Here is a 16,368-nt window from a genome sequence, read left to right as displayed (position 1 = left end):
TATCAGAGTATTATTTTTACTCTAAAGCATTTTGATCAAGTAGATAAAATGTGGGTGATTTTATCTTCTTCATCAAAACATTTACAAGTAAAACTAAGGCTCTATTTTACATCAACTAACAAACAATGGTACTTGTAGTTAGCAAATATTGACCACAGTGTCCACATTTGTGTAAATATAGGGGCTAGAATAAAATGGAGGCTAACAAGAAATTTTGAAATATAACAGTGGAGCCAAAGGGACCATGTTATGAGTATTTCAAATTGCTCACCAACCTCAACCACCATGGTAAGACTATAGTCTACTGTTTTAGTAGTACTAGCTAAAAATCATTTGGTGTTGGCATTTCTACATGAGGGAGTGCCCCTGTCTATTGATTTTCAGCAATGTTTAAAGTCCCTTTTTTCTTTTTTGATTAAAAATTTATTCGATGCAGAAAGAAATAAAAATTTTAAAAACAAAATGACAAAATGAATATCTTGCATAACAAAGTTGATATTTTAAACATTTTTCACAAAAGATTGGCTTTTCAAAATATAAAACTTTCCATTTTTTTAATTCTTTACATTGTTAGAAAAAATATTTTCTGATATTTTATATAATTTTTCTGATGGTCTTTTTCGATATTTCAATCCTAAAATTGAATCAGAGAATATTCTTTGAGCAAAGTTTTAGATAAACTTTTAAAAACCATCTTAAAGTTTTTAATTTAAACCTGATAAGTTTTGTTTGTAATGTTGTTTTTATATATTTTATTCATGCTACAAATGTTTATTATCGTATTAAAATGACAGAATAATAACAAATACTTTTTTTATTATTTTTTTTGAGCTACTTTCTCAATTGCGTTTTGTAATATAAACAAAAATTAAATTCAAGAAAAAAACCAAAAAACCAAAAAAACAAAACACCCAAAATCTCTTATTTCCAGCTCAATTAATCAAATATTTTTAATGTTTTTAAAATTAAAAATAAAATCTTTCATAAATATTTTCATTTTTCTTGAAAAGAAAAATTTCATTAATTTTTCAATTTAATGTAATTAGATTAAAAACAAGGAAATAATCAAAAGAAATTAATGTTTAAGCTTTTCTTGTAAACTTAAAATCTTAATTTATCATTCTAAATGAATACTTGGTTTTAATTCTAAATAAATACTTGGTAATGTTCCAGAGAAAAGGACTGGGTAGATTATCAGCAATACAACAATTTTGGGAAAAATAAAATAAAAAAGAAGTAGTAAAAATTTTAATTTATATATTTATACATCTATTTTTACATATATAACGCATAGCTAACTTAAGTAAACTACAGCAAGCAAACATAAATTCTTAATAAAAATCTTATAGATAAATAATTCAGTTATATAAATTAATGACAAACAGAAACTGTACAACTAAAATAATAGAGTTGTTTTAAATCATACTCACAACAGAAATTAAATTACTAGCGAATTGCTCCTCCATATATCATTTGTCTTTCAAATTGCTCTGCTGTGAAAGTCCCTTCAATACGTTCACAATTCTTATTAAAAACTGAATATGCACTAGGTTCTTTAGAACTCCTTTTTCGTTTACCCATGCTATAATACATGACTACAAGTCCTGAAACTGCAAAATAAACTGCACCAAACTCTATTTTTATAAAAAATATAAGTAAACAGAACCATATCCCAAAATTAAGAATAACTTTGACATTGTACAGCTTTAAAAAAACTTTGTTTAACCAACTGAATTCAGCTTCAGTAGTAGTGCTGTCATCATTATCACTTTCTGGTTCCTCGGTAGGGGCTTTTAAAAGAGGTTCTTCCAATATGGTCTTGCTCACCGTTTTTTGAGTCGCTGCTAATTTCTCTTTCATCTTTTTGGCTCGATATTCAGCCAGCTTTTTCTCCATAGCATTTATAAATTTATCAATTAAAACAAATTTAATCGCAACTTGTGGCGCGTAATAAGTTCACCTCTCCAAATACAAAATGTTTATTATTATTTTTTTTAAAAAAATGTCGGTTTCCGTCTTAATAATCAGCAAAGAGGCAATTTGGAGCTCAGAACAAACAGATCTTTTAATGGCGATGTTTTTATTAATAGACACTTTTTAGATTTGCACCCATCACATAATAAAAAGTCTTTTAACTTTTTATTTTAAAAACTTATTTTTTATTCAACTACTGGTAAAAGTTGTTTTGAATATACATTTTATTAGTTTCAATGTCTTCCGTAATTATTTTCATCAATAATGGTCCGGATAAGACATGAAGTATATTTTGTACTTTTTTCTTTTCAGATTCATTGGAATGCAATTAAATTTTGTAGTAATTTGGTTATAAAATAAATTTTGTTGCTCTCAAAGCAAGGGACCCTGAATGGGGTAAATGTAAAATAAATATTCCTTGTGTCAGTTTAACTTTGAATGAATGCTTTCTCCGGATTATATACAAGTTTGCGTAATTCTCGGCTATTGTGATCAACAGATGATGACTACAGAAAAAGACTCATAGTTGTCCAATTTTTCTACATTTGAAGAAAATAAAGTTTTGCGATTGAAGAATTTAGCAGCCTTTGATTTTGAATTTCTTAAGTTGAAAGAAGTTTTTTACAAAAACTGATTCAATCTCTAATTTATTGTTGTAATAATTAAGGTGATGCCAGGGTAAAAAACGGCTGTTTCAAATAAAACTTTTAAAAATACCAAAAATTAATGCTTTTAATTCTTAAATCTAACTATTTCAAGGTGCGTTTTGCAAAAAGTCAAAAATCTTCTTAATTTCAGCCATATTTGGCCTTTTTTTAAAGAGCAGTTTGGTTCTTTCTTCATAGCAACGACCTAAGCAACTTTTTTTCCCCAATATCTCGCTTTTACTCCAATATAAATGGGTTCTGCAAGCAGGTATAAGTCCTCTAAATGAAGAAAGCATTTGCTGCAGTTTTAAACCATTTAAATGAGCACGATTATCCTGAAAAACGATATCATTATTGTCCTCACACAGCAGAAACCTCGAGTAAGTTTCAAAGAAACAAATTTACTGATAAAACCTACAGCGATAATGTCAGTATTGACACATTTGTCTTTGAAATAGTTAAACCAGTATTTTCTTTTAAAGATCATTATTGAAATTTTGCAGGTTTAAAGATAAACATATTAGGCATGTTGTCTATGAAGCAAAATTTTTTTTTTTTTTTTTCTAAAAAAAACTCGTTTTTATCATGGTTTGGTCCCAAATTTCCCTTAATTTTTATATCTTAAAGTTCGAATGTCAACCTCGTAAAATTAAAAATATTTTCAAAATATTCTGTTTCATATACAACATTTTAGATATATTACAGAACTCATTTTCAAATTTTCAACCAGTTTTGATACTTTTTGAGTTAGTTATATTAGATGAAAGAATAGGCAGTTTTGAGGGTAAAATAACACTAATTATGCGCATAATTAATGACGTCATCACTAAAAAGTTTTTTTTTGGTACTGTTTTATATTAATTTTGTTCATTAAGAGAAAAGAGCTAAAGTCTATTCATAGTTTTAAATTTTTTCTTAAAAAGTTGCCTTTACCCTGGTACCACCTTAAGTTACTGAGCCACAATACCTATTAATCTTATTTGTTTGTAACCAGGACAGAGTACTAAAAAATATGGCACCAGTTTTACAAGTGACATATTTTTGAGAAAACTCTCCTTTTCGACCAGTAACTTGTTTTTTCTTCGGCTTTTCTCTGACATTTGGTTTATCTACGTCCGCTGTTTCTTTTTTAGCATTTTCCTAAGAGTACAAATGACTTTTCTCTATATTTTCGATAACTAATACAAAAATAGTTTAAGCAACTGCAACTTATTACCTGTAAATAATGGACGATGGTTGCTGTTCCAATGTAGCCTATTTTTTATTCGCTTATATATTATTAGAAGCAGTTGGCAAGCACCAGTACTCGTTTAAAGAAACACAAACAAAAAACTGCGACTTTTCCCCTCAATTAACTCAATTCTAACTCAATTTTCAAATTAATTTTTCAGCTGTTGGCCAGAATAATTAAAAAAACTCACTTGCATTTTGAAGAAATTATCAGCTCATCTATAAATTACGCTTTTGGCAAAGCAAATTGTTCAATTTTAATTTATATAAATGGAAGTTTAAAAAGGAAATTATATTTTATTGAAATATAAAGAATATGCAATAACTCAATCTGAGAAATATTTGCTGCTGTATTAAAAACAACAGAATTGAAAAGTTGCTGTTTGTAGTCAAGATGATGCATCCATCGCTTAAACTGTTTTTCTGATTTGCACCAAAGTCATGGTAGATTAATTCTGAAGCTTGTTCACTGTACAAAACAAAAGATTTTCCAATACACGGAATAAACTCTCTAATACGATGGATAACATTGTGCGTTTCCGAAGTGATCGATATCAGCTTTTCAAAACTGCTCTGAAACAGTGCAATGGATTTAGCAAAGTTCTTACTTAGTGAGCTCTAAAACAAGCATGAACAACTTTTTTAAAATTGCAAGAAATCTTGCATTTTGACTTTTGATACACTTAAGGAATGGTCTAGCAGGTGCGTCGCATACTAATGCTTTAATAGAGATTGTGTATCTATTGTTTTTGTAAAGAAAATCTTCAGTCTTCAATGCTGGTATTCCATTAAAAAGTCTTTCAAAAATGTTCGCGAATCTTTCGAAAGTTCTGGATGCCAACGGAGGTAAAAAGGAATTTTACTAAGTGTTTTTATTTTTTGTGATTTATTTTGCTTTTTTTCTTTCAAAAGAGCTGCAATTTAAGTCTAAAATAAATAATCTGCTTATTTTTCTAATTCGAGAAAGAAATTACTCTCATTCTTTATTACAAAGTTAATTTCTAAACTATGCTAAAAAGAATCCATGCAAGGAGGTAGGGATAAAAGCATCATTTTAAGGAGGAAGAGATTGGGGAAGATTTTTCTGTTATAGTAAGGACGTAAAGCTAAACATTTATTAGAGAGCTGAGTAAGTTCGAAATATGAAGACACCGTGATACAAGTGCATAAACAAGTTGAGTATGGTCATGTCCTTTACCCTCGAACTTAGATAGTATAATATTAAAAAGAGAAATGAATATCTTTTTATCTCAAAGCTTGTGTCTGTTTAATTGCATTATGATACCCTTTACTCTAACTGCTGCAAACAAGTTGAGACCATTGCTTATGCATATAGAGTATCAGTGACTATACCAGCTTATGGATGGATCTTAACCAGTCGAAGACAAGAACATTGAAAGTCAGTGAAAATTAAAATTGCTTTACGCTAAAAACTAAAACTCCTACAAAAAAGCAAAACATTCAAGTTAGATGAAAATGTATTGCCAAATAAAAAGGTAGACTCGGATCAATGTCATCATGTTATCTTGTTTTTCAAAAACTGTTGTTGAACTATTTTCAAGACCTGTAGTCTAAATCAAAAGCAATGAGTGTTGGATTTATTGCGAAGGCTGCAGCTATGGGAAAACGAGACAACGTGGTAGACATGCCACAGAGAAGAGGGGAAAGACATAAAATGTTTCGCAAAAAGTCACCTTACAATAACAACGACTTAGCATATGAGGCTATGGTTTGGAGAAAACCAGATAACGTGGAAGACATGCCACAGAAAAGAGGAAAAACCACGAAATTGTTGGCTGCAATAAATAAACAGGCTTTTAAATATAATAGTTTTATTCCTATCAATATTTAACAGCTTTAAGCATCTTTCAAAATTAGTATTAATATACTTCGTGTTAAAAAGAATGTTACAAAAACATAAGTCTTTACAAATAATTGTTCACTTATAAAACGCAATGGCATTAAAAAGCAGCCTACATCTAAACAGCCAACATCTTACAGCCTCCCTACGTCAAAGCTAATAGTATTACATGCTTTGAGCCTGTGCGTTTATTTTTAACAAGAGGGTTTCAAATTAATGTGCAGGGCTTAGAATTTTTTGCAAGTTTTGCACATTCCATTTAAGTCTATTGACAGCAACTTAATTTTGTTGGATTTACAAATGTTAGATTTATTGCCAAAGCCCAAGCTGCATATTCGGGATCACCTTAAGGTGATTTTTTTGGATACACGCTATATCTTTCCCCTCTTTTCTGAGGCATGTCTTCCACTTTGTATCGTTTTCCCATTTCCGTCCACGCTTTATATTCGAGATCTTCGTAAGTTGATTTTTTTTGACTCACGTTATATCTTTGCCCCCTTTTCTGTGCCATGTCTTCCAAGTTTTCTTGTTTTCCCATAGCAGCAGCCAAAGCCTAAGCTGCATACTCGGGATCACCGTATGGTGATTCCTTTACTTCTCTCCGTTAAACATCTTCGCTGTAAAAAAAAACAACAAAAACAAAAAAAACAACAAATGATCAAACTAATAAAATACACTTGAAAGGCTCTTAATACTTATGATTTCTAGCTACTTTTTAGCGCTAAAAGAATTTTATTTCCATTTAAATGTCATTTCTTCTAAAACGTTAACAGTCATAATGGCTGCAAAAGGTTGATACTAAAATTAAAGACCATTTTAATACTTCATACAAAAAAAAAATGCGATCCGAAAAATGAAGCTAAGTTCATGCTAAAGTGTCCTAATTAAACGCAAGAGGAACTTTTTTGGTCAAAACTATTTTTAAAGGTTTGTAACAATAATTGAAAAAATGTAACCTCGGACTTTGTTATTTTAAATTCTTTTTTTTTCACGGTAATATAGGGGAACATGGGGCAAGATGACGAACGTTTTGAAAAGCACTTATATCTTATTCAATAACTGTTCCAATAAGTAAAACTTTATCAAAAAGTGGAAAAAAAATTATTATGCGTCACATATGTATAAAAAAAAACCATATAAAAATTAAAAATAGCCTGGAAAAAAATCATTAACCAAAGTTACCTCAAATTATCATCTTGCCCCGTATGCGGGGCAAGATGGCGGCTTTAAAAAAAGTAAATTCCATTATACCATTACCTTCTCAAATAACACGATACCATAAATTCTAGTTAATAAAATATGTAATACAAACGGTTATGTAATTTTTCAACAATTAAACTATATATTTATATAGGGCTATACAAAAAAAAGTCTACTAGTCAGTTCATAGCAAATTCCAACACAACAATATAAAGCAAATCTCAAACAAAACATTTTAATGCATAATAAAGCAATGTAACAATGATTAAGCTACACTAAAGTCATTACATTACAGGTTTATGGTAAAACATGTACTTTGGCGAAAGGACAAACGAGTCATCTTGCCCCGTTCATCTTGCCCCTAGGCTACTTAATCTTTAAAATGACTCAGAACTCTACATAAATAAGTTATCATAGCTTAATACTACTTCTATGGCTTCCAAATTGAACAAACTGAATGAGAAATTCTTGCTTACCTTTGGCTGGTGATGTAATGATGAAATAAATCAAATACAAGTGGATAAAATTTTTTTTCCTTAATATGGGAAAAACCTTTTTAATAATTATCTTTGATTCCGAAAATAATATTTATAAAAAAAAGCATAAATAAATCTAGTAGATGTAATCTACTAGATTCTATTAATCTAATAATCTAGTAGATGTAATCTACTAATCTAGCTAGAGTCAGATTTCATATTTAGTTGAGTTTTGAAGATAACAATATAATTTCATTTTGCCCCATTCGTCATCTTACCCCATGTTCCCTACTTTATCTTTCAGAATCATTCACCAGCATTAATCATCACTAACTGCATCACTAACTGCATCACTAACTTTCATAGTATTTGTAAATTTATCAGTTAAAACAAATTTAACAGCATCTTTTAAAATTTAATCGCAACTTGTGGCGCGTAATAAGGTCACCTCTCCAAATACGAAATGTTTTTTTTTTTTTTTAAAAAAAAAAAAGTCGGTTTCCGTCTTAATAATCAGCAAAGGGGCAATTTCGAGATAAGAACAAACGGTTCTTTTAATGGCGACGTTTTTATTAGGAGACACTTTTTAGATTTGCACCCATCACATAATAAAAAGTCTTTTCACTTTTTATTTTAAAAGCTTATTTTTTATTCAACTACTGGTAAAAGTTTTGAATATACATTTTATTAGTTTCAATGTCTTCCGTAATTATTTTCATGAATAAATATCCGGATAAATCTCTTTTTCAACCAGTAACTTGTATTCCTTCAGCATATCTATGTCTATGTAGCCTATTTTTAAACACCTCGTCAGTCCCTAAAAATGGTGTTTTTTTGCTTTTATCTTTATAGAAACAAGAGATTAGTACTAGTGCACAATGAAAGAAACCCAAACAAAAAAAAAAAAAGAAGCGATTTGGATAAATGTGCTTTTTCTTCTGTAGTCTTCATATTTAACCTTAAGTTTTTTTGCCCTTAAGCCAATAAACAGTATTTAGAACAGAAGAGTTAATATAAAGAAAAAAATTAAAAGCGAATTTTAGAGCTGATTAACTTAATTGTTGTAGGGGAGCATAGAATAAGATGATGAATGGGGCAAGATGACAGCCTACCGTTATATTCAAAACTAAACTAAACTTGAAAGCTAACTTTAGCTGAGAGGAAAGTAGATTATAGCAACTAGATTTGTTTATGCTTTCTTTATAGATACTATTTTCGGGATGAAAGATAAGTATTAATAAGGTTTTTTCTATATTAAGAAAAAAGAAATTTATCCACTTGAATTTGATTTATTTCATCATTACATCACTAGCATAAGGTAAACAAGAATTTCTCATTCATTTTGATCAATTTGGAAGCCATACAAGTAGTATTAAGCTATGATAACTTATTATTATATAGTTCTTAATCATTTTGAAGATTGTGCAGCCTAGGGGCAAGATGAACGAGGCAAGATGACTCCTTCGTCGTTTTAACGAGGTACATTTTTTTATTATAAACTTGTAATGTAGCAACTCTTGTATAACTTCATTATTACATTGCTTTTATACATTAAATTATTTTTTTTGACATTTTATTTTTTTTTTGTGTAGGAATTCGCTATGAACTGGTTAGTAGGCTTTTTTTGCATAACCCTATACTAATGTATAGCTTAATTGCTTTAAAAAATTTTATAACCATTTACATTACTTATCTTATAAACTAGAATTCATAATACCTTGTTATTTGAGAACGAAATGGTATCATAGAATTTACATTTATTAAAGTTTCCATCTTGCCCCGCATACAGGGTAAGATTACGATTTGAGGTAACATTGGCTAATGAGTTTTTCCAGGTTATTTTCAATTTTTATAAGGTTTTTTTTTTATACTTAAGTGACGCATAAATTTTTTTTATCATTGATGAAGTTTTACTCTTTTATCTTGATGAAGATTTACTCTTTGAAACAGTTATTGACAAAGGTATAAGTGCTTTTCAAAAGTTTTGTCAACTTGCCCCATGTTCCCTTATTAACTAATCATCACTAATCATCACTAATCATCACTAATCATCATTACAACTGTAAAAACGTAAAAAGATTTCTTTTGCTATTAAGCAAAGCTCATGAGCAAAAATTGATATTTAGTGCACTGAACCCACATTTCCTCAGGTATAAATTTAAAAAAAGTTCTAACACAAATCAAACTAAAGCATTTCTAGTCATCAAAGTAATTTTCATGATTCGCATTTTTCCGTTAAGAATTTACTTCTATTTTTTTTTGGTTTATTTACCCGTCTCAACCTTTTTTTTTTCTTTCTTTCTTTTTCTCTTACATCTCTGAACTTATCTTCTAAACTAATTCATTTCTTTTTTTTAAAACATATTTGGTGAATGTATCGACATGTATGAGCTTCTTTGCTTAATTTAAAATTCTTTTTCTTGCAACGTTCTCAAACCTTCAGGACTGGTAGCTATTGTTGCTTTTTGGGTAACCGTTTATTTAAGCGGATTAAAATAAAAATATCTTGACGCTAATTTTTTTTTTGTTAGTCCGCCGATGACGAAGTCCACCGATGACGAAGATGTATTACAAGTTTTATATAAAATCTTTCATAATGAATTTAATTATAAATTTTATGACTTTTATTTTATATAAATTTAAATTTTATTTGAAGAGAAAAATGAAGCAAGAAAAAAAAAACATCACAACATTTTACATTCAAACTTATTATCTGTTTTATTGTGAGAAAATGATAAAAATTTCTTAGTTAAGAACTTAAAAATTTTTTTCTTCGAATTTTTTTTTTGAGTTTTTTTTTTTTTTTTTGTTCATAAAATTAAAACAAAACAGTTTTTGTTTGATTTATAAACTTTATGTGTGATTCATAAGATATAAGATAATAAGATAATTAAAATTTTTAAAAATATTGGCGATCGTCGTGCCAACTGACCTAAAAAGCTTTTTGTTCACAAAAAGGCCAACAGGTCCCCATAAACGCAATATGTCAACAAACACATCAAAGTGAAAATTTAGAATGAACCATGTAACACTTATATCTATTCGAGTTTGCTTGTAGTTAATGCTTCTGCCTTTAAATATTGAAAAAATAAAAGCATGATTATAAAAACACCAAATCTTTATAAGTGTAACTTATATTTGCGTGCACTAATTGCCCTGACACCATCACTAGAAAAAGAATTCATTATGTAGAGGATAGTTCTATGTAAAGAAAAGTTTTTAAGAACTTGACGCGACCTCATGTGGCAAGGAACAATTTAAAGTATAGATATTAATCAGGAGTTGTCGTCTAGAAGTAATCTAAAAATGGCAAAATATTACTTAAAAGCATTGCATTACAGATATGGTAAGATAAGAGTTGTTCTAATAAATAATTCCAAATACTTATTGGATCGAAAGTCAGCAACATTGATTTGGATAAAATGTGTATGAAGTTTCGTAGTTGCGGTGTTTTAATAAAAATCAGAAAAGAAGTTCATCAAGAGCGTGAAACTCTTGTCATTCAAACTTTGATTAAGTTATTGTTTATTTACAGCGACACAGTAACTGAATCTAATGAAATCAATTGCTAAAAATCAATGTGAATATTGTTCGTCACTCATTTTATCAAGTGATCAAAATAATATCTCTTCTGCAATATTTTTAATTTGATAGAAAGCTCTAGTGCTCACAAGGAATGTGCTGATATTGCAAAAAAATCCGAGTCCTGCGCATTCAGTTGAAGCTCTCTTGTTGAAAATAAACGTATAGGCTCATGGCAAGTAATAATATTAGCTTTGACGTAGGGAGGCAGTAAGATGTTAACTGTTTGAGCTGTTTTTAATATCATTGCGTTTTACAAGTGAACTACTATTTGAAAAGACCTGTTTTTTTGCAGCATTCTTCTTAACACAAAGTATATTGATAATAATTTTGAAAGACGCTTAAAGCTGTTAAATATTGATAGGAATAAAACAATTATATTTAAAAGCCTGTTTATTTATTGCAGCCAACAATTTCGTGGTTTTGCTGTTCAGAGACAATTATTATATATTTTAAAGTTTAATTAGAACAATTGTTAACATAAGTTAAATTAATTAAATATTATAAATAGTTAGTCAGTTTAAATACAATTTTTTTGCATGACTCATTCATCCCTGTATGGTACCTAAGCTATTATTAACAAGAATTGGGAAATCTTTTTTTTTGCCCCAACTTTAAAACAATGTGCTGTGCTTGGTCATACAAATGCAAAAAAGAGTTACTCAATTTATATTTATCATTTTAAAAAAATATGACTACAAAAGATATTCCTATACTAAACTAAAAAATATTCCTTTAATGATTTAACGCCCACTTTGTGTAGTTATTATCATTGTAAGGTTTTTGTTTTGTGGCATGTCTTTCTTGTTATCTCGTTTTCACTAACCTATAAGCTGGTATGCTGGGTCACTATTAGAGAAAGGTGATTTTTTTCGATACATGTTATATCTTTCCCCTCTTCTCTCTGGAGTGTCTTCTACGTTATCTCGTTTTCCCATAGCCGCAGCCAAAGCCCAAGCTGCATATTCGGGATCACCGTAAGGTGATTTTTTTTGATACTCTTTATATCTTTGTCCTCTTTTCTGTAGCATATCTTCCATGTTGTCTCGTTTTCCCATAGCTGCAGCCAAAGCCCAAGCTGCATATTCAGGATCACCGTAAGGTGATTTCTTCACTTCTTTCCGAAAGACCTCTTCGCTATAAAAAAGATAAAAAATGCTCTAACTTAATTACTAATAATATACAAAAAACACTTGAAATGCTCTGAAAACTTATGATTATTAAATACTTCATAGCGTTGTAAGATTTACATCTCTCATTTTAAAAGATAGTTCTTCTAAATAGTTAGCAGTCTCAATGGCAGCAAATAAAAACTTTACTTAAACTTATCTTTTACTTTTATTGTGGCATTATTTCTATATGATTTAATCAAAATTTTTTCAAAAAGTTATTATTAAAGTTAAAGAAAACCTTAATACTTAATGCATAAAAAATCCGATCAGAAAAACGAAATTATACATTTCAAAGTTTCGTTATTAGAGGTAGGAGGTGTTTTTTGGTTAAAACCATTTTTAAAGGTTTGTATAAGTAATTCTTAAAAATTAACCTCGGACTTTGTTGTTTTAATTTCTTCTTTTATTATCTATCTTTAATTTACTTTTTTTTTTTTTTCAACAGTAATGTATTTTACCTTTCAGAATCATCCATCCGATCGTTTTCGTAATTTTCATTGTAGAATGGCTTTGCCAACGCCTAGTTGTAAAGTAAAACCAAAGAAAACAATTAGTTTTTATCGATAACGCTTAATTTTTAGGACAGGTTTCACTTCTCACTTTACACATACGCAACACAGTATTAACTCACCAACGAAAAGCAAAGAGTAGCCAAAAGCAATAGGTATCTCATTCTCGCGTATTTTCTTTCGAATAACTTGACGCAGTCTTATATGATTCTCAACAGATCTGGTTTAAAACCAGTATAAAGCAAGTTTTGTTATTATGTTTGAATAAAAGGTAGGGGTAATACGGTAAGTAATTTATTAATACGCTTTAAAATATAGTTATAATTAAAAGATGAATCAAGTATAGTTTTTATAACGGTAATTTATCATAACAAAATCTCTATTACGCAAAGGTTAAAAAATATAATCTTTTTGGGACGAGTGACGCTTTTAAAACGTTTTTGAAGTTTTACATGATCTGACGTAAATGAATATAAATTTTATTTCTCAAAGCCCAGATTCTGAGGTACACTTACTAATCTGGACGGTTTCAAACAATGTCACACCTGGAAAGTTTCTGATGTTCACTTTTTATTAAATCTGAAAAAAATTAATTCTTTTTTAATTATTTGTAATTTTTTACTCAAGAGAAGCTGGTCTTAAAAGAAGTAATTAAAGCAATGTAGCAGCAACCAGTCCTGGTTTTACGTTAGTCTAAAATTCTTGGCGGAACTGGTACTTCAATTTCGGCAGGCTACATAAGAGGGGCGGGGTGGGGGTTATAAGGGCCCTTGCATTGGCCTCATGATAAATAGGGGCCTTAATCTTTAAAACATATAAACTTTAGACATTACACTATTGTGAGGGCGGGTTTTTTTTATCTGTGTGCCGTTAGTATACTAAGTTTTAAGTTAGGTTTACTGCCCTCAGTATATTCATTATGCAATATGTCTCAATAGACATTCTGTTAGTGTGTAATGGTTAGCACTCTTTTATTCATTGCGTTAATAAAATTACAAATAATATTTTCTTACACTTCTTTTAGTGTTTAATACTGTTTTAAATAACAAATATCTGTTCTTTTTTTTCTTTATTTGAAACGGCCAAAACATTTGTTAATTCTTCTTTAATAAATATTTCTTCCTACTTTCTGTTTAATACTTTAGGGGAAAACCTTAATGAAATGCTTTTTAAACGTAGATAAAATTGTTTAATATATATATTTAAATATGTTTGATAACCACCGACTCTTGCTCAATGATATAGTAAAACAAAAAAGTTGGATTTGTATTTGGCTATTGGTAAAAAGAGAGTTTTATTGGAGCATGACATTTGTCCCATTCATTAAATATGTCTCATTGAATGGGACAAACATAAAAGAATTAAAAATAAACGTATTTAATTCAATCATTTTTTAAATTAGTTTATTAATTGTAAATGTAGTTAAATATATAGATACATACATAAAGACCACACAAAAAATATTTTTAACTTTAAACATTTTAACTCTAATTAAATTTCAATCAAAGTAGAACTTTCTCATTTTAGAATATTATATTTAGTTATTTTTATTTAAGTAAAATATTGCAGTATAAAAGTGTGTAAATAATACCCATTATCCATGGGGATAAAAGTAAGGGACTACAGCATCCCTCTGCTGAGCTCTAAATAATTTTTTATTAAATTCATTCAATAGGCAGTACTTTGTCCTATTCAATATCCGTATCACTTTATCCAAAAATGATTAGTCACACCAAAAACACCATTAGTTAAGCTTAAATGCTTTACTCACTGTAGTACTAGAGGCTGCTATCTATTTAAGCATGGAATTTTATTTTCCATAACTTCAAAAATTGCTGCAAAATCAGAAAAAAAAAAATTTTCAAAAATTACTTTTTACATTCGAAAACACAATAACATCCATTGTCATTACGGTCATAGAGCAATAGGATGGATGAGTCGGTCAGTTGAGTTCTTGTTTCTATCACTCTTTGTTACAGGAATTTGAATACCCTTACATCGATGCTTGTATAAGAATCTGAGTTTGTCCCATTCAATAATCGTCCCATTCATTTAGGCTCTCCCCTACTTCTTCTGATTATCGAAATCTTTTTCTTCTCTTTCTCTTTTGTTCACTTATAGAACTTCTTGTTTATCGAAGAACTTTTCAATAACAAAAATTCTCTCTCTTTAAAATGCGATACCTAATCATCATTTATTTACATGGCAGATTGATGAGTCTTTGTGTTTACGTCTTTTCACAGGTGTTTCTAACTTTTCTTTCCGCTTTTTCATTTATTTACGTGGCAGGTTGATGAATCATTGTGTGTATGTCTATTTCAATCGCTATTTTTAACTTGGTTTTTCATCCTCACACAATAAATCCTGATTTATCTATCAGTGCTATGATTTTGTACTAGTCTAATGATACTATTATAATTATTGTAATTATCATTTTTATTATTTATGTAAAAATAGCTATTTACCTTTTATTTAATTCTTAATATGTTATTTATGATGAAATGAGTATCCGTCGTCTTAATAACCGGTGAAAAATTATAAAAGAATAAAAGTTGACCTTGACAGCACGCAATTGTTTAGATAAAATACAAAATCAATTTCGTATTATTTTGTTTGTATATAATATATTTGTTTGTATTAATTGCTTATTTACAGTTTCTGTTAGTTTTATGTTTTACTTGTTTGACTTACCAAAGATTTGTTTTTGTTGCGCATGTTTTTTACTTTACCGGTTATAGCTGAACGCTATTTCAGTGCGCTGAAGAAGGCTTCGAATTTTCACCGTTCAACTATATCACAGAAGCGTTTAAATGGGTTGGCTATTCTCAATATAAATTCATGTAAATACTAAAAAAGCATATCAGGAATTAAATTTGATGTTAAATTTTAGGAACCATTGTTTTTTTTTTTTTTTTTTTTAAATCTTTCTCATTAACGATGCAGCGGGGCGGTTGAAAATGTGTGATAAACAAAAGGCCTTGTGAGGGCCTGTTAAATTTGACGATATCTTTTCTAGTTTGAATAACTTTATAAATCTTACTTTGAAAATCTATGGATTTTCTAAAATTTATCAATAGAAAAGTTGGAAAAAACATTTTTTTTGGTCAAAAAGATGTTAAGGGATCAATTAATTTAGACTTTTCATCAAAATGCTTTGTTCCCCTATAAACCAAGGCGAAGTTCTTCGATCAGTACATCGAGTAACTCAACTCAATAATTATCATAATACCAGGAACAATTAGTTCCCTATTGAGCCTGTTATTCCATATTTCCATGTATATTTCAAAAAATAAACTATTAATATATATATTAGTACTCACTAGATAAACAACGGCTATGCACCTCAATTTAGAAAAAAAACGCCGATTTATTTTGTGCCTGTTATTAATAAGCATTTGTGTATCGTTATCGAAATATCTAAACTAACCGATACTTGTTACGATAATGTGTTTTGATATGATTTGATATGATCCTTTTCTATATGATATGATCCTTTTCTAAATGGTGTGATACGTTTCGATATGGTTTTGATAAAATATCCTATGGGTTTTGATTCTAGCGATATTACATTTGAATCGTATCGTTAATAGCGACAAATATCGATTTAATAATCGTTAAAAAATTTATAACGATATTTTTTGAGTTTCGATATTATTCGAAACGTTTTGATATGAAACCAATAAGATATCGTTTGGGTTTTGAGACTTTTACATATTT

The 16,368-nt window shown here is 29.1% G+C and overlaps 2 protein-coding genes across 2 annotated transcripts; both read right to left on the bottom strand.

Moving 5' to 3' along the window:
- Nucleotides 1–1,275: 1,275 nt before the first annotated feature.
- Nucleotides 1,276–1,973, bottom strand: LOC145194993 (SAYSvFN domain-containing protein 1-like). Its single transcript, XM_080072754.2, has one exon. The coding sequence runs from the start codon at nt 1,894–1,896 to the stop codon at nt 1,447–1,449; it is 450 nt and encodes a 149-aa protein (XP_079928880.2). The 5' UTR covers nt 1,897–1,973; the 3' UTR covers nt 1,276–1,446.
- A 9,659-nt stretch (nt 1,974–11,632) lies between these two features.
- On the bottom strand, nt 11,633–12,886 carry LOC149885449 (uncharacterized). The gene is made up of 3 exons (XM_090096515.1): nt 12,774–12,886; nt 12,601–12,662; nt 11,633–12,107 (listed from the first exon to the last, which is right to left on the bottom strand). Exons 1-3 carry the CDS (start codon nt 12,813–12,815, stop codon nt 11,792–11,794), a joined length of 420 nt encoding a protein of 139 aa, XP_089952641.1. The 5' UTR covers nt 12,816–12,886; the 3' UTR covers nt 11,633–11,791.
- Nucleotides 12,887–16,368: the final 3,482 nt, after the last annotated feature.

This window comes from Hydra viridissima, unplaced genomic scaffold (assembly GCF_058129835.1).
Source record: "Hydra viridissima isolate aposymbiotic clone 2 unplaced genomic scaffold, HvirCarnegie_v1 scaffold_8, whole genome shotgun sequence".
NCBI lineage: Eukaryota > Metazoa > Cnidaria > Hydrozoa > Anthoathecata > Hydridae > Hydra > Hydra viridissima.
The sequence above is the reverse complement of the archived record's forward strand: the minus strand, read 5'-3'. Positions and strand labels throughout refer to the sequence as shown.